This window comes from Euprymna scolopes, chromosome 1 (genome assembly GCF_053919585.1).
Source record: "Euprymna scolopes isolate OS-2025 chromosome 1, ASM5391958v1, whole genome shotgun sequence".
Taxonomy (NCBI): Eukaryota; Metazoa; Mollusca; class Cephalopoda; order Sepiida; family Sepiolidae; genus Euprymna; species Euprymna scolopes.
Window position 1 is genome coordinate 72,766,955 of NC_136482.1, and position 13,169 is coordinate 72,780,123.

The following is a 13,169-nucleotide window of genomic DNA, read 5'->3' on the forward strand; positions in this document are numbered from 1 at the left end:
GTTTGTTTTCATTTTCACACAAGTTTTCGATAAAATATTGATTTTAAATAGAATAAGTTAGAACATTTGTAAACTTTTTTTTTCAAATAAATATGCTTATGCATTTTTTCCAACCACTTTTTAAATACACTCAATTAAATGTGGATAATTCATAATATTTAATATTCATTATTTTTGTGAAAATGCATCTGTAAATAAACATATTTAAAAAAAGGCACTTATGCACTACTGCAAAGGAACCACTTTTTTAGTTTTCAGTTTGGACATTTGGAGAGTGCAAAGTAGAGGCAGAAAACTTGCATTAAAAACAATAAAGTTTTGACTTTGTTGTGAAAATTGACCATTTTGAAAAAAAAATAGTTTTCTACAAATTCACACGTATTTCAATAATGCATGATCAAAAATATTTATAATGTTGAAAGGCAGACATTTTGATAACTTTCAGTCATTCATTACAAGCAATAAAGTTGAATGCCTATTTATAATTTATTAGTTACGAAAATTTCAGAATTTGGACTTTTTTATTAAAAAAATATTAAAAAATCTTTATTTTTTGGAAAAATAAACCTTCTATTTTTGTTATTATAATTTTCTTAAATTTATTTTAATGCAATAAATGTGTAACAAAAACTTTCTCAAAAAAAAAAAACATTCATTTGAAAATTTCATTTGTTCCTCCCTCTTGCTCTGAACTCTCGAAATCGCCAAACTGCAAACCAAAACAAATGTGGTGGGTCTCCCGTGCTCAAGTCAGCAACTAACTTCTAACCTCTTTGGAAACTGTGGCTCGTGATCGTCTTTTTCCGGGAGTCCTTCACAAAAATTGCTCAGGGTCTCTGTGTTGAATTCTGTTGAAAAGCAAAAGCAAAACTTTCCATGCACCGAGAAAGAAGACAGACACTCAGGGTTTTCTAACTACGAAAGTTAATTTCACAAAAGTTACAGACATTTTTTACATATGTACATTGTTCAGTTCACCAAAACATTTTAAGTTTCACAAATCTATCCTCCGTCCCCTGGGTGGCTGTCGGTCAGGAGTGTGTCTTTCTCTCGAAATCTTCAGCTCAATCTGCTCCCAACCGTCTAGGCGTCTGTTTAAATATTCAGGTGGCTGGCGTTCAGGGAGTGTGTCTTTCTCTCGAAATTTTCAGCTCAATATGCTCCCAACCGTCTAGGTGTCTGTTTAAATATTCAGGGACAGGGAGGGTATGGCGATTTGCCAGACCAATCGAAATTCAACACGTCATGAGGGGAATTCCCCAGTTATTTTGCGTGTGTGCAATTCAGTAACCCGTCTACAGTTGTGAAATCTGAGACCAAAAATAAAATCCGTTTCACACGACGTCAAGGGATCAAACCTATCATTCAAAGAGCCATTGTCTGAACAGGTGTCGTCAGGCCAGCATAAATCTGGCTTCATTTCCACATTGTTCTGACATTTCCGGTCTCTTCATTTTCAAACAACAAAATTTATGTTTGTGCCAAGTACTTTTTATCGGTCACCTACCACTGTCCAGGATTCAATTTTACATTCAACAGACAATCTCAGCATATGTTAGCATATTTACCCCCCCCCCTCAAGGCCTAGGGGGGGGGGGTCTCAACCTCCTCAATGGGGAGCAAATCGCTCCCTCAAGACGGTGACGTTACACAATGGTTCATTTGCAGTAAGTATTAAGAAATATATAAATAAACATGTTCATTTAGAAAAATATATGTGAAAAATTCATAAACGTGAATAAACATATTTATTTGAAAAAAAAAATCAGCTTCTCTTTCATATCTTCAAAAAGTCTAACTCAAGACATAACTGATGGAAAAAGTTTGATCTTTATTACTCTCTCTCTCTCTCTCTCTCTCTCTCTCTCTCTCTCTCTCTCTCTCTCTCCTTTAGCTCCTGTGACATCATATCCATTTCTACTACATTCTCACAGTTTAAGCAATTTTCAACTCAGGATCATTATGTTAAGTTTGCTAACCCCTCAGCAGTTTCCATTTCCTGTTACCCTCAACTAAATTACTCACAATACTTAACACTATTTTCAGTACTAGTATATTTCTTTTCATTATTTTGACATATAACTTATTATAACATTTTTCACCCCTATTAATTTTCTCTTGCATATTTTAATCATGAATTTCAAACCTATTTAAACTTAAAATGTAGAAAATGTAATTGTAAATAAATGATTTAATTCTTAGTTGGTAATTAAGTATGATATAAAAAATTATTAAATCAAGTAGACAAATTGTAGAAAATTCTTAAATGCAAGTATTTTCAAGATGTGGCAATATTATAAATAGAGCAATAAATAAATCATACAAAATCATTTTGATGCATATTTATTGTAGTTTTGTCAAGTTATTGACACATTGATTAATTGTGATGCATTCAAATGAAAATCAAAAAATGTACTTTAATAAGATTTCTTCTGTATATTGTGAAAGGTACAATGGAAGGATTATGACTTCTTATTGGGAGAGGGGGGGTCATTTTTACCCTGCACAGACAAAGTGAGAAGAGAATGGCTGTTATATAAATCTTTGAATGCAAACAAAAGCAAAGAAAAATTTGGAAACATGAATTGATAAGCGACTGCAATGCAGAATTATATATGCCGCTTTTGTTTAGAACTATATAGAAATAGGAGAAAGTCTGACATATCTTTTCAATATTAAACTTTACACATGCATGCATGCACACATAATGTTCTACTGAAATTTGCTTGATTACATTTTCTACTGAACTCAATTATTATTTATTTATAAAATCCTGAATAATAAATGTTAAATTCGTTTGTTTTTAGGTGGCTTATTGAAATTAATGCATGCCCATCATTTACGGCCAGTGGAAAAGAAGACTATGATCTTAAATTTGGAATGCTAACTGATGTTCTGAATGTGCTGGATTTGGAAAACAGGTAATTTTCGCAAATCACATTCAATATCAACATAAGTTGTTGAAAATTTCCCCCAATAAAGTGGCATTTGTCATTGTTTATCATATGTTGAATGTTTATGAATTGCCACAACAAAATAACATAACAACATTTAAAATATTCAACTTATTGATTTTAGCTCTTTTGTTTATATTCATTTATAAATGTTCTTGTAAATATCTTTAAAATTTTTACCCCTGAATCAACCAGGCTACTAGCCGATGGCATGCAGAGTCTCCAGTTATCCAAATTAAGAGAGCATCCAATCATATTCAAACTATCTTTCTTTCTCATAAAATTTCTCAATGCTAGAACTTACACTTAAGTCTTTGAGGCATACAATCAAAGAGTCACGGTTTAACTACATGATAACCTTTTTTCAGTGTGCAGTTATTTAAAAGCACAAAGATTCGCTAAAAGAAACGAAAGGAAAACATGAAACACGGAACATGGATTAGATGTAAGAAAGATTAACAAAAGATTACAAGGATAAAAGGTGAGTGGGGCTATCATCTGGTGGAGCCCAATATTGATAGTCATATGTGCTATGCACTACTAGTACTCCTGCTGATTCTACGGTATTACAATACTGTTCCTTGAGAGTGTTATCTCACATCATAATATAGTAGTCCATGATGCAAGTAAGTTTCGGTCTCACAACAAAATAAAGGAATTCTTGGATTAAAGAGTCTGTTTCCATCATCAGATCAAGTTTCCAATTTGCAGTTCAAACACAGAAAAGATATTATTTTCAAGTTGCCATTCAATAATGTTAACATTTTAGGAACTGGTTTCAATACTTTCAAAAATTTAAATCAAAATATACATTGGATGTAATCGTTAAAATAATACTTTTCCAGTGGACCAACTTCAATATACTTTATTCAGTATATTTGATACTATAAATAAATCTTTCAATGATTCAAAATGTAAAAAGCAATTGTAATGATTTAGCTTGGATGAATTGTAATGATCAATCTTGGATGAACTTTTCATGTTATGATAAACTAAAATTCGTTGAGAAATGTCACAATTTTATTGAAATAATGCTTATAGAATTGGCAGCCATCTTGAATGCCATGTTGAATTGAAAACTGTCTATACATGTAAATCTTGTCAACGTTTCTCCTTTGAGTTTACTTTTGTTGTAATTTTTTATTACTAGATCATCATTTTTTATATATCAAAATGAAATTATCTTCTACATATACATAAGTATTGTTAACTATAGCTTAAGTGTAGACTAGCTATGACATGTTACGCAAGGAAATGTATCACCGTTAGGTGTGTGTGTGCAATAAGTTTCTGGATTCAAGTGAAAATGATAAAAACAAATGTAAAAAAAAGTGGTTTTCATTCTGAACTCTGCTTTGGGTCTTATTAAATACATGCTAAAAAAACTGTAGCAGGAAGATTGTCTAAAAATATATAATTTATCAATAGGGATATTAAGAAAATAAAACCAACGAAAGCAAGGGAGAATAAACTGGTTATAAAAAACGAATAATTTGGAGAAAATGTGGCATAGTCCCCGACTTTGGTCGAAGCCATCTTGGAGCATATTTGTGCATAGCCAACATTTAATATAAATTAGAGTAAAAGTTATTGTTTTAATGAAAGAATAAAATAAACGTATAAATATATATACTAGCAGTTCCGCCCGGCTTTGCTCAGGCTCTATGTACTGGTCATAACTTTATGTGCATATGTATATATTAAAATGAGTGAATATGTACGGTAATGCCTTTCTATATAAAAGGCTCCCTTAACTACCAAGTTAGTAGAGACCCCAGACGTCAAATTTTTTTAAAACTTTGACCCCTATTATGACTCCTTAAAATTTACTGTTTTGGACTCAAACCAAATTATAAAGTTAGATCCATGTCCAAGTGACCTATATCTGAAATTTCAAGTGTTTGAACCCAAAATTGGCGGAGGAGTTTGGTAGAGTTCTCAAAGGCCAAATCGTTGAACTTTTACCTTTTGACAGCAGAATTTCTGGCCGAAACCTGATTAAAAATATTTTCCCAAATCTCAAAACCTCTTATGTCAAATTTCGAGTCTGTAGACTAAAAATTGACAGAGTTATTTGGTAAGGAAATGTACACAGACACACACACACACAGACATTTTCACATTTATATATATAGTAGCATTGGTGCCCGGCGTTGCCCGCATGTTTGGAGGTGTATACTGAGCAAAAAAAAACACAAAAAAAAACGGTCAACTTTTTTAGCTTTGACCTCTATTACGACCCCTTAACATTTATTGTTTTGGGCTCATATCAAGTTATTAAGTTAGAGCCATGTCCAAGGAGCCTATATCTAAAATTTCAAGTGTTTAGACCCAAAATTGTTGGAGGAGTTTGGTAGAGTTCTCAAAGATCAAATCGTTGAACTTTGACCCCTTAATAGCCAAATTTCTGGTTGAAAACCGATCACGTCGATTTTCCCAAATCTCATTACCATGTATATCAACTTTCGAGTCTGTAGACTTAAAGTTGACAGAGTTATTGCGTAGGGAAATGTACACAGGCAGACACACAGACAGACACACAGACACGTTCACTTTTATAGATAGATAGATAGATAGATAGATAGATATATTGACGTAAGTGAAAAGATATTTGAAAAGGGAGAAGAGACTAAAATACCATAAATATAGGTTTTATTAATTAAGAAAGAATACATGTGCTGTGGTTCTTGTACAGTGTTATAATGGCAGAATGGCTTCTTCCTGCCAAGGGAAATAACTTATGGCATTTTATTACTGCTAGGCATTTTTGGAAGAGATAATTCTAGAGAGTCAAGGGGACCAGGGTAATTTAAAACTATAACATTTTCTCCTTCAAGAATTATTATGAAAATGTTATGAACTTAATTAAGGGCTGCCTATCCAAGATCAAGTTATGAAATTCTTATATTTACTTGGGATTCTTAGTAATCTGGATGCTTTTCAGACAGATTCATGGGGATTTAAGTCCTTAGTATTAATTTCTTGGGAAGTGTTGATTTCTTCAAGAGTAAGCAAAGGATTCTTTTCCTCAACATCGGCCATGCCTTAATCAGTAGGTATCAGGGCTTGCAGGATTCCTTTCATTCCTTTCACAGAGACCATCTTCTGTCTAGGAAAGATTAGCAAGATGTCGGTTTATGTTACATTTAAACTTCTGCATATCAGTACGACCAGGAAAGCAGGTAGCAGGAAGGGGATTCCAAAGTCTAGTTGTTCAAGGGAAGAGACTATTAGAATAGAAAGCTTTTTGGTATCTAGGGACCTCAACAGTGAAGGAGCTTAGTTGATAAAATGGAACCGATTAGATTGACAACTCTTTTTTGGAACCTATCCAAGATGGAGAGGCTAGTGGTAGATACACCAGCCCAGATGTGGCAACAATACTCCATGCATGAGTGAATGATGGCCTTGTAGAGGTATGGGATACTCTCAGGTGTGAGTAGTCATCTAGCTCGATAGAAGGAACCCACCATCTTTGCAGCAGTCTTTGCAATGTCCTCTATGTATTTGTTTCAGTTCATATTGCCCACAAAGTAAAATATGGTAAAATAGTCTCAAAAAGGGAGTTTGAAGGTAGAATTCTCAGGTAGGGTGTTATTTTTCATCGATATAGGCGGTTCGAGAGGCGTCTTGTAATTGTTAAAGGAGAGCAGCTTAGTTTTACTAGCATTAAATGTTACCATCCATTTGCATCCCCATTCAACTATGGTCTGGAGGTAATTTAATAATGATTCTGCTATTGTCTTAGATTTATGTACATCTGTTCTTTCCTAATACCTGTTATAGAGCATTGTATCATCAGCAAATATACCCATCTCGGACACAATATTATCAGGGAGGTTGTTTTTAAATATCAGGAATAATAATAGTCCAAGGATCGACCCCTGAGATACTCCCGCATTTATGTTATGCTGCTTGGATGCATGTCCATGAATGACAACCTGTGTGCTTTTATTGTCTAAGATGGATCTAATTATATTTAGTATACGTCCAGTTATAATGTACAATTTAATTTTCATTAGCAGCCCTTGTGCCAGACTTTGTCAAAGGCTTTGGATGTGTCAGAGAAGATTTGCTTTTGCGAGGTGGTGAACTAGTGCTTGATTATTAAGATCTCAAAGATTTTAGTGAAGAGGGGGAAGAGATTAATGGGATGATAATTGAGAGGGTCTGTTCTTTCATCAGAATTCCTGTATATTGAAACCACAGACGCCATCTTCCAGCTATTAGGGAAGCAAGATTCAGCAAGGCATTTATTCTAGAGCTTGGAAAGTATGGGGGCTAGCTCAGTTTAACATTTCTTAATTAGTATAGCAGAGATGAGATCAGGCCCACACGCTTTTGAGGTGTCTAAGTTTTTTATTATATCGCAGACATGAGAAGGGGTGATTTTTACATCATCTAATGTGGCTTTAGTCCGCATAGGGAAATTTGGTAGGAAGTTGTTTGTTGGCTATATGGTGGAGTTAGAGGCCTTCTCTGTTACCGTGCATGCAACCTTCTGGTTGTTGCTCAGTCGAGGAATTACTGATTGTCCTTTATTCACTACACTAGTATAAATTTTTCAGAAATCACAAGTTCCTATCTTTAGCGATTCTATGCGTTCCCTGATTTTTTCAGCATGCTGTCTTTTGGGTGTCACTATTTCTCTCTTAGATTTCTAGCATCTACGAATTTTGCCTATTTGTATTTGATTTATGATGCACAAACTGGCGGAATGCATGCTGTCTTTATGCCATAGCAGCTGCACAATCTGTAGTGAGCCATGAGGGCGAGTGGGGTTTGCTATAATACTTCTGTGTGGGAACATGTGCTTCAATTCCTGCTTTGCACAATTCAGTTGTCTCATTGGCACACTGTTCAGCAGGAAGCAAGAAGATATCAGTCCATGGGGCATCTCAGATGTGTTCTCTAATGGTTTCTCAGTAAGCTCTGCTAGTACCTTTTGGTTTTGGGCAATGATTCCTCACCTTGAGGTTGGGATTTAAATGTAATGTCAACTGATACCACTAGGTGGTCTGCGTTTCCAAGTGGACAGTGGCATTATTCACACAATCCTCAGGTACTGTGGTGAGGAATAGGTATAGAAGTGAAGCCTGATGAGGTTCACGATCTGGTAGGCCAGTTGGAAACATTACTCTATGTGAGGGAATGGGCTATAGAGAAGCTATAAGTGGAGTGTCCGCTACATCTGTGTAACCTGAAAACCTAAGCCAAATTTTATGGTGGACAAAATTTTATGGTCACCAAATGCATGTATTTGGGTGTTACTATCCAAGGAAAGTGCTGCATCTATACTATCAGAGACATGATCAATTAGGGTACAATCCTGACTTGAGGAAAAACAGCAGAGAAAATATAAGTAACTAACGCAGTGATGAAATTTTAATTGAAATACATAAAAGTCTGGTCATCTGATTCAAGATTTTTCTCTGTAGTTTAAGGGAGGGTGCTACGAATATAGACTCTAAGCACGTGCATACATCTATCTGAGTCCTTACGGCAAAGAGGGGGGGTATCCTGTCATGTTAAAGTAGTTGGAGGGTATTGAAGAGTGTAAGTTTGTTTCACTTAATGCTAAGATATCCAGGGAGTTTACTATAAGTTACTACATCATCTATATTACCTCTAATCCCACGGATATTTGTGAAAGCGAGCCTCAAGGCGGAGGCGAATTGGTTTTGTTTGGGTGGTTGTTTGGTTTTATTGTGATATTTGTTTGGATTGTCATTATGTTTTTGTTTAATGTTAGGTTAGGGGAAAAGTGTTGAGTAAAGTGGGCCGATTTTAGTCTAGAATGAAAGCCAACCAGATATAGAAGCAAGGTTCCTTTCCATGTGTGACATGGCACTACAGCTATCCTGATATTATACAACTGATGATTCGCTCTGAGTACTACAAAAGAGTTAGTACTCCTGTACTGTCAGTTGGAAACAGCAGCAAGACAAACTGTCAATCAGTTACCCTCAACTTCTCAGACAAGACCGACTCAAACAAGTCTAGTGAGCACAAATGACATGTAAGCAAATTTTCTTAGTTTCTGAGAGAAAGAGAGAAATTTAAAATAGGGAATAGGGGAACGGAGTTCAATGTTCTAGTCAGGAAATAAGGCCAAACACAAGGTGACTTTGGTGAGTCCCTAGTATTGTACCTCTGGCTTAGCTAATAGGCAAAGACGAAGTGTGAAAGCCAATCTACTCCTTAAGCAAGTTACATTTGCAAGCCAGGAATTTGTTTGAGTCACCAACTCCAGGAAGGTTGTGAACCATGGCTGAGGAGGCCTCCCTCTCTCAGTTTTGTTATCAGAGTTTTCTTTCTCTTAAATGGATGATCCGACAAGATCTACGGGTCCATCACACCAAAAGGGTTAACCATGCGCCTAGTTTCTACACCAGGTATTTCTGCGCCCCTGCATGGATGAAGATATTGAGTATCTTACTTTAAAGTTTTTTCTATTCTTCATAAATAAGCGCAGGATTAGAGATAGATTACCCTCAAACATTTACAAGAAATTTTATCTTTAAGTACTGTAAGAAAACCCATCTGCTCTAGCGACTAATTTGTTTTAAAATCAATGAATATGATATTAATAATTATTTGAATATGTAAGAGAATATGAAACAAAGAAAACAAAAGAAATGGTGTAACTATATCTACATAAAGAGGTTCCATACAACACAGATATAAAGATGCACTTAACTTGGTGTTCTTCGAGTGCCCATGTTGGTCTAGCTAAAAGACCAGTGTCTCCATGTGGAATGAATTGGGGTGCAGAGATTAGTGTTTATTTGAGAGCAGTAAGGGAAGGGGTGGGGAGGATCTGCGTTAAGAGCCAAATGTGTGCTTTGATTTTAATACTTCCTTCTTTTATTTAATTGAAACAGTATAATTTTCGATTTCTGTATTAATAATTTAAAACATACAAACTCATTTACCAAAGGGGATGAATGCTAGAAAAGAAATGCGTATTTCCAAGTTTTCTATAATGTCCAAGTTTTTATAATATAACATATATTGCTAACTATTAGTAATATATTACAAACAAATGACATGCGAGAAAAATCTGGGAAAATAGTTTCAAGCAGGTAGATAGCACAGAATATAGAAATGGATATAAAATAATGCAATAAAATTAATTAATTTTTCAGTAATATCGATTTTAAAGACAAATAAGGGATGGTTAAAATTTTAAATAGATTTAAAGCTTTTTTTTTAATGCAAGGCCATCTTACAAAATTTCATTATCATATTTTATTGTATAACATGGGGAGTAGACTCGCCAGTTAAAATCAATTCAGATAAGTATGGGAGTTTGAAAATACATTTAAAAACACAAACTAATTTTATAGAATAAGTTAAAATAACAAAGAGATAAAAAATGACAATTAAATTCTATTATGCTTTCAGTTTAAAAGGGACTACAATATTTCGGGATACAGTAACCTCCTTGGGCCATGGCATTTCGAAGCCAAACACTTCTTTTCAGAAGAGGGGAGTAAATACACATATTATACAAAGAAGAAATTTTTAAAAAGATAATATTGCCTTTATAGAAAGAGGATCAAAGGAAAAACATGAAGCTGTACTGAGACTAAAGCCGATTCTAGGACTGTCAGCAATCACTGTAAAAGAGTAATAAAGAACGCAAGAGAGGTGTATGCTCAGTCCGTTAAGCCAAAGTAGTTAAGCAGTGGCTTGCTTCCCATCAGTTTTGGCAAATAGCAAACAGGATCCTGAACAGAATCATGTGCTCTATCCCAACCATCATCAATGGACCTGAGGTAATCTCGTCAGCATCAGACAAAGCCAAAGTCTTTGCCAAGAACTTTGCAACTAATTATACCCGATGCGATAAAGGCCATCAACCCCTCGTATGTTCTCTTTTATCAGAAAACACACTACGCGACATACAAATATCTGTGTGTGATGTTACCAAGCTAATTGAAAACCTTGATTCCAGTAAAGCAACTGACCCTGATGGCATTTCAATTATAGTGCTGAAAAAGCTTCAACCAGAACTAGTTCCCATACTTACAAAGCTGTTTAAGCATTGTCTTAAAGAGAATTGCTTCCCAACACTCTGGAAAACCTCACCAGTATGCCCTGTATTTAAGAATTCAGGTGATCGGTCATCTTCCTCTCAGTAGAGACCAATAAATCTCCTGTGCGTTAAATGGAGAAGTAGTTAACCATCTCAACAAAAATAACCTTCTTAGTGCCATGCAAAATGGTTTCCATTCTGCTAGGTCTACAGCAGATGTGCTAACGGTTGTATCTCATAGTATTCGCGAATCTCTCGATGGAGGGTTCCTTTCAAGGGCAATTGCTCTTGACATATCAAAGACCTGTGATAGGGCATGGCATAAAGGCCTACTTCACAAGATAGCTGGAAATGTTTTCTCAATTATAAAATCATTTCTCTCTGATAGGTTCATAAAAGTAGTGGTTGATGGTCAGAAATCAGAAGTTCACAACATTAATGCCGGAGTCCCTCATCTTGAGCCCAACTCTCTTACTTGATCTACATCAATGATCTTCCAAGTCACATCCTAACATCATCCGAAGACATTTATGCTGATGACATTACCATCTATGTCAACACATCAAAAGCCGTACATGACCAAGTTCTCTCTGATTCTCTCTCCTATGATCTGGAGCATGTGATGCAATGGGGAAAGAAGTGGCTGGTTAATTTTAAGGCATCTTAAACCAAGCTCCTATCTTTATATCATCAACGCTCTGATCTCCTATCTGGCATCAATTGAAATGAATGGCTCTCGTTTTGGGAAGGTTCCATGTCTTGACAAATCCTTCTAGCGCTTCAGTAGATATCTCACTGCTGATGCAATTCTCTACCTAAGTAAGAGTCAAAAAAAGACTTTGTTACCTGATGAGGATGCCCTATTCTCTTCCCTGCAATCTCCTTCACACAGAAGAGACGTTACAAGCCTGTCTTTACTCTATCACTATTTTTATGGCAGGTGCCTGTCTGAGCTCCAATCTATGGTCCCGCTTCACCAAACTTTTATGAAAAACACTTGTCTAGTTGAAACCACTATCAATAATTTCTCCCACTCTTTTTCTGTGCCTAATCCTAAACATAGATTCCATGAACAAAGCTTCTGTCTTAGAACTGCACGCCTGTGGAACTCTCTTTCATTTGCCTGCTTTTTAGCTGACTATAATTTGATCATATTCAAGTCCAACATAAACAAATTCTTGATGAGCCATTCCCTTAAGTAATCCAATTCACCAAATTTCCACTACTAATGATTACTATAATATTGTGTCATTGACTTCTGTACACTCATTAACCATTATCCTCGAGTGACCTTATGTAAAAGAAAAGGAAAAAGCTCTAAAGGGCTATAGTGCCATGGATTGCTTCTTATTGATTTATTTTTTTTGAGTGGGGGAGATAAGATTGTAATTCCGGATCAATCCTGGACTAATCCAATTGCCAAATTCCATTTAATTCAGTAACTGGATAACTTTCAGATTACAATCCGATTGTTATCCAATGTAATCCACAGTGATCCCACTCAAAAACAGAACTTTCATTGATCTTGTATAACGTCACAACCAAAACGAAAACAGCTGTCCAGAAAGGATTTGCAGTAATTCGACAGACCAAAATATCTTGATGAAGTGGAAGCATTACAATACAGGACAAAATATGAGATATCTCCAAAAAATAAAAGCAAAACCATACAAAAACTGCTAAATTGTGCAAACCAAGGAAGCAATTAAGTTATTGCTTATTCGCCAAACCTATTTTCCTGCTCTTATTTATGTATACTGCTTCCCTCTTTTTGAAAATCATAATTTCTCATTCTATGACTAAGTGTAATGTTTAAATATAAGGCCTAAACTGGCCACATGTATATTCTTACTGATATATGTCACTAAAATAACTGGCACAAATGTTATTACTAAATGTCTGCTTTAAAGGGACAATGCTTTGCCTCCAAGACGCCTTCTTGTTTGTTTTTGCATGATAAACGTTAAAAATCCTTATACTCTTAAATCCTCCCCAAATCCCTGTATATCTATATTGTATATTAATGCTGTATTCTTGTAAGTATATCATCTCTCCTGTTTCAACTGGACAAAAAACTAATTGCTCTTCTCCCCAAGCTGATATAAAATCACTTCTTTTGCATGTACCTTGTGAGGAGGATTTAGCTTCCGGTCCTAAACTTTAGTAGGCTGACC

General features: G+C 35.2%; 1 protein-coding gene across 5 annotated transcripts in view; it reads left to right on the top strand.

Annotated features, from left to right (window-relative positions):
• The window catches only part of LOC145240709 (putative tubulin polyglutamylase TTLL9), a 209,885-nt gene that overhangs the window by 156,595 nt on the left and 40,121 nt on the right, over positions 1 to 13,169 (top strand). For 4 of the 5 annotated variants that reach the window (XM_080104001.1, XM_080103997.1, XM_080103992.1 and 1 more), the window contains one exon: positions 2,808 to 2,921. In XM_080104001.1, coding sequence (XP_079960127.1) covers positions 2,808 to 2,921 — 114 coding nt within the window. Of the gene's footprint in view, positions 1 to 2,807; positions 2,922 to 3,322; positions 3,436 to 13,169 lie in introns of all 5 variants that reach the window. The other variant, XR_013862527.1, reaches the window with a different exon arrangement.